At 49.4% G+C, this 8,393-nt stretch overlaps 1 protein-coding gene across 3 annotated transcripts in view; it reads right to left on the reverse strand.

The window, feature by feature from the left end:
• Positions 1-8,005, reverse strand: part of TUBE1 (tubulin epsilon 1) — a 108,327-nt gene extending 100,322 nt beyond the window's left edge. For all 3 annotated transcript variants that reach the window (XM_069234536.1, XM_069234537.1, XM_069234535.1), the window contains exons 1-2: positions 7,869-8,005; positions 1,960-2,033 (exon numbers count right to left, since the gene is read on the reverse strand). In XM_069234536.1, coding sequence (XP_069090637.1) covers positions 1,960-2,033; positions 7,869-7,893 — 99 coding nt within the window. In that variant the 5' untranslated portion in view covers positions 7,894-8,005. The remainder of the gene's footprint in view (positions 1-1,959; positions 2,034-7,868) is intronic.
• Positions 8,006-8,393: the final 388 nt, after the last annotated feature.

Below are 8,393 nucleotides of genomic sequence, written 5' to 3' on the forward strand. Positions count from 1 at the left end.
ACTAAATGGGCAGAAACCATTTCGCAACAGGTTGCTTGCAATGTGGATCCTAAGGCTCATGCAGATCTTGGGTTGTCCTTATGTGTGCTTTTGTGCCTCTGGGCCTATCCTTATTTTCCTTGAGGGCCAGAGGGTCTGTTCCATTCAGTACCAAGATGTGTTCCTCCTGGGTGTGAGCTATTGATCTAGTGTCATTAGCACATAGGTGTCTCCAAATATTAACTTTAAAGGTACTCTCCAATCCTGTCTATAACTTAGGGGATGATGTAGATTTCTTAGACAAATAACTCTTTTTTTAAAACAATGAGACACTTATTTTTACTGTGGCAGAATCTTGTCTTCTTTCCTCAAATGTTGCAGCCTTTATATATTGTGTTTTGTGAAACTTTCCAAGGGGTAGCAATCAGATACACTTTGCAGCCTAAATATTAATTGGCAAGAGAAACACAACCGTGGACATTGTCAATTAATTCGAACAAAGCATTCATGATAAACTAGTGATTGTAAACAGTATGTTATGTTTATGTTTGCTGCTTAGTGTTACTACTATATATTTCTATTGTGGTGTTTAGTTGTCTCATCAATTTGTGCAATTCCCATCATGTAGTTCCTCTTTTTACTGGATGTATTGCTGTAAGTTTAATGTGCTTTTAAAGTATTGTTATTATACAAAATAGCAACTCTGCTAGGCCTTTTCTGTTTATTTTAACTGTGTTGACCGTTATATTGTGGGCCACTGGGATAGCTCCATTATGTGGAGGGCTGCCCAAGAAAATTATTCGACTATTGTAACTGAGCTGAGTGTTGAACGCAGACAGATGCGAGCACTCACTGCATCACCTGATATTTTCTTCCTTTAAATGATTCTGAGGTCTTTAAAGTGGTTCAGTACCTAGCTGGCTAGCTGAAAAGCAGGACCAAGAGAGATGCTGTATGGACTGATAGTAGTTCTTTGTGCCTGCATGCTTACAACCACTGATTTTAGTCAGACAATGGTGTTACCTCGCCCTTCATTGAAGGGGAACCTCTTGAGCGTAGAACTGCTGCCCCAGAGACTCTAGGATACAAAGAAACATATGTCCCTCTGGAGTGAATGACACCACTAACCCCAAACCCAGGAGGCATGTGTACCGTCCTTGATCTAGAAAACATACTCTTAAAGCTCTGAACACCGTTCCCTTTCTTTGCAGGTTTTAAGTTACAGTGGCATTATTTTAGGTGCTAGCAAACACTAGGCTTGTGAACAATAAAAACTATTGACTTGTAACAAATCAACTACATTTTGGTGTGCAGATATAGCTTTTCCATTTTACAACGTATTGATTGCTACCCCTGATCATGATCATCATATCTTTGGTAAGACTGCTTAACCTTAACAACCTTTCCGTAACTGCACTGTTGGAGCATTGCATTATTTGCTCTCAAGACTGTCTGGTGTTTGCAATCATTTTGCAATTACTTAATGTACAGTGTGCTTGATGAGGTGTATATGGCCAGTTAAAGTTTGATGTGGTACAGTGGACAACAAAATGATGGCCTGGAATTAAGGTCTAAGTAATTACCTTTGGCTGAGATTAATTAAAACATTCTGCCCAGCACTCATTCTCTCAGTTAGTCTAAGAGATATATATATATATATATATATATATATATATATATACACACATATATGTATGTGTGTGTATATATATCAGTCCCCTGCAGCGCTTCTGACAGGGTGGAACACTGTTTGACTTCATAATATTTACGTAAATCTAGAACGAGCAAACCTGTGCTTAGATTCAATGTATTTAAACTGACCTCTTTTCAATGCTTTAAAGGCACAGCCAAAATACACCAAAACACACACAAACATGCAAACACCAACTGTATACTTCATTCACTATACACAAGTTAACCTGTCCTTCCATTTCAATATAAATAATGGCACTACTTAGGATGGTAGCACATTTCCATTACCTTGTTGACGGCAGCATGTTCCCGCAGTGCCAGGTCCCAGAATCTACAACCAATCTGATTACCACACTGTCCCACTGAAAAGACAAAAAGAATGATACCCTGTAAATGTTTCACTGGGTACCCTGCATAAATACAATACATTTCATTTGAAAAGGGGTGGTGAAACACAGGCAGTAACTTCCACGCAAGGACTTTGGGATCAGGAATCATTACTAAATATGGAACCACATGACTGGGCTTGGGTTGAGGTGTCCATGCCATGTTCCGTTTTACATTCAAGTTCAGCATAATCTGAGTTAGTATCAGATTAAAAGGTTGCATATTTAGGATCTACAATGCGCCAGGACCAGAACAGGACTTTTCAGAACTGTCTTGAATAAAAAAAAGTGATTTACAGTATGCTTACATTATTTTGTTTAGGCGACCCTAATCTAAAGGGGTGCATCTTCATATGAATTATTGGACAGTTTCCTGTTCTGGCCCGACATAATACTGATCCATTGTATGGAATATCTGTGAGAGAGAAATACTACTCTGTTAATAGTCGCTGAAATTCGGTCAGGTTCAGAGAACTGATGCTCACTGCAATTGTGGGCTGACAGTCTCGAAACACTCTAAAGGCAGTTAATGCGTAAGGCTCCACTTCAGATTACTTGACTACACAGACCTATTATTACCAAACCTTAAATCAATCAACAGATTTATAAAGCGCGCTATGTACCCGTTAGGGTTTCGTGGCGCTGGGGGGGGGGTGCTGCTGCTATCGTTCGAAGAGCCATGTCTTGAGGAGTCTCTTGAAGGTGAGGAGGTCCTGGGTCTGGCGTAGTGAGGTGGGGAGAGAGTTCCAGGTCTTGGTGGCGAGGTAGGAGAAGGATTTGCCGCCAGAGGTCTTGCGCTGGATTCGGGGGACGATGGCGAGGGCAAGGTTGGCAGAGCGTAGTTGACGTGAGGGAACGTAGAAGTTGAGTCTGGAGTTCAGGTAGGTGGGTCCGGTGTTGTGTAGTGCCTTGTGTGCGTGGGTGAGGAGTTTAAAGGTGATCCTCTTGTCCACGGGGAGCCAGTGGAGGTCCTTCAGGTGGGGGAGATGTGACACCGGCGGGGTATGTCGAGGATCAGGCGGGCGGATGCGTTCTGGATGCGTTGGAGTCGTTTGATGTCTTTTGTTGGGATGCCTGTGTAGAGTGCGTTGCCGTAGTCGAGTCTGCTACTGACGAGGGCTTGGGTCACCGTCTTTCTGGTTCCTGTTGGAATCCACTTGAAGATCCTGCGGAGCATGCGGAGGGTGTTAAAACAGGAAGAGGAGACAGCGTTGACCTGTTTGGACATGGTGAGAGCGGAGTCGAGGATGAAGCGTGCGTGGCTGGCTGGGGTGGGTGGGGGACCGAGGGTGGTGGGCCAACAAGAGTCGTTCAAGGCCGAGGGGGTGCACCCGAGGATGAGGACTTCCTTCTTGCCGGAGTTAAGTTTCAGGCGGCTGTTGCTCATCCACTCGGCGATGGATTTCAGTCCCTCGTGGAGGTTGGTTTTGGCGGTGAGAGGATCTTTGGTCAGGGAGAGGACGAGCTGGGTGTCGTCGGCGTAGGAGATGATGCTGAGGTTGTGTTGGCGGGCCAGTTGTGCGAGGGGGGCCATGTAGACGTTGAACAACGTTGGGCTAAGTGAGGAGCATTGGGGGACGCCGCAGATGAGGTTGGTGGCTATGGAGCGGAAAGGTGAGAGTCGGACTCTCTGGGTTCTGCCGGAGAGAAAGGATGAGATCCAGTTGAGGGCTTTGTCTTGGATGCCGGCTTTGTGGAGACGGGTTAGTAGGGTGCGGTGGCAGACTGTATCGAAAGCGGCTGATAGGTCCAAGAGGATCAGGGCTGAGGTTTCGCCGTTGTCCATTTGTTGTCTGATGTCATCTGTGGCGGCGAGGAGTGCGGTCTCAGTGCTGTGGTTTCGTCTGAAACCAGATTGAGAGGGGTCTAGGATGGAGTTGTCTTCTAGGAAGTGGGCGAGCTGTGCGTTGACGATCTTCTCGATGACTTTCGCTGGGAAAGGGAGGAGGGAGATCGGTCGGAAGTTTTTGAGATCGTTGAGGTCAGCCTTAGGTTTCTTGAGGAGGGGTTGGATTTCTGCGTGCTTCCAGCTGTCCGGGAAGGTAGCGGTGTTGAAGGAGAGGTTGATGATCTTGCGGAGTTTGGGGGCGATGGTGGCGTCGGCTTTGTTGAATACGTGATGTTGGCAGGGGTCAGCGGGAGATCCTGAATTAATGGAGTTCATGGTCTTTCGGGTTTCGGCGTCGTCTACTTGAGTCCAGGAGGTGATGCGGTAGGCGTGGGATGAGTTGTTGGGGGTGGGGTCTGGTGGAGGTGAGGTGTTGAAGCTGTCGTGGATGGCTGCGATTTTTTGGTAGAAGAAGGTGGAGAGATCGTCGCAGAGTTCCTGGAAAGGAGGGACGTCGTTGGCGTTGGGGTTGGAAAGTTCCTTCACTATGCAGAAGAGTTCTTTGCAGTCGTGAGCGTTGTTGTTGAGGCGTTCTGTGAAGTGGGAGCGCTTGGCGAGTCGGATCAGTTGGTAGTGTTCGCGGTTGGCATCCTTGAGGGTAGCAAGGTTGTCGGGTGTGCGCTCGAGGATCCATTTTTTCTTGAGTTTCTGGCAGGTGCGTTTGGAGGTGGTCAGTTCGTCTGTGAACGAGGCTGTTTTTTTCTTTTCTTGGTTGGCGGTGGGTTTCTTGAGTGGAGCTAGGATGTTGGCGCAGTTGAGGATCCATTGATGGAGGTTGATGGCGGCGGAGTCCGGGTCGGTGGGGTCGGGCGGTGGGTTTTTGGCGAGGGTGCTGGCTAGTTGATCTTCGGTGACTTTTCCCCAGCGGCGGTGAGGCGGTAGAGGGGTGCGGTGGTGTTCAGTGTTTTTCTTGAAGGTGAAATGTACGCAGTGATGGTCGGTCCAGTGGAGTTCGGAGGTGTGGCTGAATGAGATGTGGTTGCTTGAAGTGAAGAGTGGGTCAAGGGTGTGTCCGGCGATGTGGGTGGGAGTGTTGACCAGTTGACGGAGTCCGAGGTTGGTGGTCAGTGATGCGGTGTTGGCGTCATTGTTGTTCTCCAGGTGGAAGTTTAGATCTCCCAGGAGGATGTAGTCTGGAGAGGCGAGGGAGTGGGTGCTTGCGAGGTCGGAGACGGTGTCGCTGAAGGGGGCTCTTGGTCCTGGAGGGCGGTATATGAGGGTTCCTCTGAGGGTAGTGTTGGGGTCCGTGTGAATCTGGAAGTGGAGGTGTTCGGCTGTCTTGAGGGTGTCGTCCGTGTGGGTGTGGATCTTGAGGGTAGATTTGTGGGCGATGGCTATTCCTCCGCCGATTCCGTTGGTGCGATCTCTTCTGGTGATCTTGTATCCGTCAGGGATGGCGATGGCGATGTCAGGGGCCGAGGAGTCGTTCCACCAGGTTTCGGTCAGGAAGGCCACGTCTGGGGCGGTGGTGTTGAGCAGGTCCCAGAGCTCGATGGCGCGTTTTCGTGCGGAGCGTGTGTTGAGGAGGATGCAGTGCAGGTGGTTTGTGTTGGTTGTTGCTGGCTTTGTTGTTCTGTTGCAGGAGAAGTTGCAGGTGTGGCAGGAAAAAGGTCCTTTGGTGTGCTTCGGGGTGGCCTGGAAGCACTCTGTGGAGGGGCCAGGGTTGAGGGCGAGGAGTTCGCTGGCTGAGTATCGGAGGTAGGGGGTGCGGGGGGCGTGAGGACCGGGGGGGGGTGGCGCTGGGCGCGGTCCAGGCGCGGACGGGTGCGGACGGGTGCAGACGGGCTTGCCTCTGGCGCGCCTCTGGGAGGCGGGAGGGAGCGGTGAATGGGGTTGCAAGGGGGGCGGGCCGCAGGGAGGCAGCGGCAAGGTGAGATCGGCAAGGGGGAGCGCCCAAGGGGCGAAAACCAGGGAAAAAAGCAAGGCACAAAACAGCAAAAACAGGCACAAATACAAATGTGGCACAAATTACAATCGGGGTACAGCAATCAGAGGGGCACAACGGGGGCAGATGCGCAGGAGGCAAGGCGCTTGAAAAACAATAGAAAAGCACTTACAGGACGGCGAAAAGTGGCACAATCAGAAGGGGCACGACGGGGGCAGAAGCGCAAGGAGGCGAGGCGCTGAAAATTTAGAAAAACACTTACAGGACGGCGGAAAGCGGCACACGGGTCAAGTGAAGCTTACTAGAGCCCACTAGACACCAGGGATGAGGCGCAGGAGGATGCCTGCGGGTGGAGGAGGGCCTCGAACACGCTAGCAGCAGCGTGGGCGGGGGTCAGAGGCAGGAGACAGCAGGTTGGTGCTGCGGACGTGGGGGGGGCGAGCTCTAGACCTAAGGTAGGTCAGAGGTCGCTCACTCGCGACGCGCAGCGCCAGCCATTAAGAAGGGAGGGGGAGGGAGGAGCAGCTGGGAGGCGGGAGGGAGCGGCGAATGGGGTTGCAAGGGGGGCGGGCCGCAGGGAGGCAGCGGCAAGGTGAGATCGGCAAGGGGGAGCGCCCAAGGGGCGAAAACCAGGGAAAAAAGCAAGGCACAAAACAGCAAAAACAGGCACAAATACAAATATGGCACAAATTACAATCGGGGTACAGCAATCAGAGGGGCACAACGGGGGCAGATGCGCAGGAGGCAAGGCGCTTGAAAAACAATAGAAAAGCACTTACAGGACGGCGAAGAGTGGCACAATCAGAAGGGACACGACGGGGGCAGAAGCGCAAGGAGGCGAGGCGCTGAAAATTTTGAAAAACACTTAAAGGACGGCGGAAAGCGACACACGGGTCAAGTGAAGCTTACTAGAGCCCACTAGACACCAGGGATGAGGCGCAGGAGGATGCCTGCGGTGGAGGATGGCCTCGAACACGCTAGCAGCAGCATGGGCCAAAGGCAGGAGACAGCAGGTTGGTGCTGCGGACGTGGGGGGCGAGCTCTAGACCTAAGGCAGGTCAGAGGTCGAGAATGATTTGCCTCCAACTAGAGGACTCTTCTCTCTTGTCATGCTATTGGCAGTTTGGCAAATAATTTTGTCTTCTCTGGAGTCTCCACTGTAACTCATGGAGGTCTGTTTTCATACTCAAGAGTCCACTAACTCATCAACATGAAATTTGCTGCGTCATACATGCATTTTATACCGAAAGCAATGCTCTTGAGGGCTGGTTTGGCAGTACAGGTGCGTAAAAAACCTATTGTTATCAATATTTTATTTTACAATATACATTGAGTGGGCTTTGTCTCCACCCACTGAAGCAGTCATCTCTCTCTGCATACCATTAGCTCTTCGGTGTATCATTCCACTTGTTAATGGAGTGCTTGCACTACAAGGCGTAAGGGATTATTTTACCCGTTAATGGTACACTCATTCGCCATGCAGTACATAGTTAGTCTCACCATAGGTGCCCTGTATACAGAAAACAGTCTCTTTTTTATTTGCTTCTTTACTAAAGCAGACTTTTTTTTATTGTTTAGCCAAGATACAAAAATGCCATGTCCGTTGGCTTTACTTATGACTGTTTTTTCACTGCACTTTAATAGGACTCGAATTGTGCCGGCGGGATTTGTCCATTAACTGCGTTAGCGAGTACAGATAAAGCTGACTTGTTTAGTTTTAATATACCAACACAGACATGCACAAATGCAATTTTCATACCTTCGCATCTGAAGTCTAGACCTGTAGACATCGTTAGCGAGAGAATGAAAGTATGCATTGAGCAGTTTTACCTGTGATAAAACTAGAGGACCAGACAATCATTATAATTTTGGAGCGCTGATGTGTGGTACTTTCCAAAAAGTAATAATCCTCATCTCCCAAGTTATATAAAGAACAATCGGGCCACAGGACAACCTCCAGGTAGGTTTCTTCTGCAGAGCAATTTAAAGAGTCTAGAGCTGGGGTCTTTCGCATGATAATGGGGGAGCTGTTCCTCACCCTGCACCACCACCGACTGGGTCATTTTACCGCCGTCGTTGCTGCTGTTGCTAAGTGCATGAAACTTTCCAGCTGTTGCACCGTACAGGAAATGTTTTGGCGTTGCGCATTACGTGCGTACGGCGCGCGAGCTGCACGTCATTTGCCCTTGTCGCTTTCGGTTGGAGGCGTGGTAATGTATGTGACGCACGGGGGATTGAGTACAGCGGCAGAGGCAGGGCTTGACTCACTCACTATCAGGCTAGTCTGTATTACGAGGACAGTAAAGGGAATTTGCAGGTTTTCACGTAGTCGCCGAAGACCCACCAAGAGCCTTGCGCTTCACATTTAAAAGAAGAAGCCCTAGACTTATAGGCCGTGAGAGGTAGCAGTGCGTGGGAGCGTTCGGGTTTACGTAAATACCCCACCATTAGACGCCCTATTTTATCCACACACTGGTGAACAGAAACGTAGTTTAAACAACCACTGCAGCTCACTTCCTTGGATAAATGCATGCAGAAATAGTTGCTCATGTAGTGCTGTAGA

Source organism: Pleurodeles waltl, chromosome 5 (assembly GCF_031143425.1).
Source record: "Pleurodeles waltl isolate 20211129_DDA chromosome 5, aPleWal1.hap1.20221129, whole genome shotgun sequence".
NCBI classification, from domain to species: domain Eukaryota; kingdom Metazoa; phylum Chordata; class Amphibia; order Caudata; family Salamandridae; genus Pleurodeles; species Pleurodeles waltl.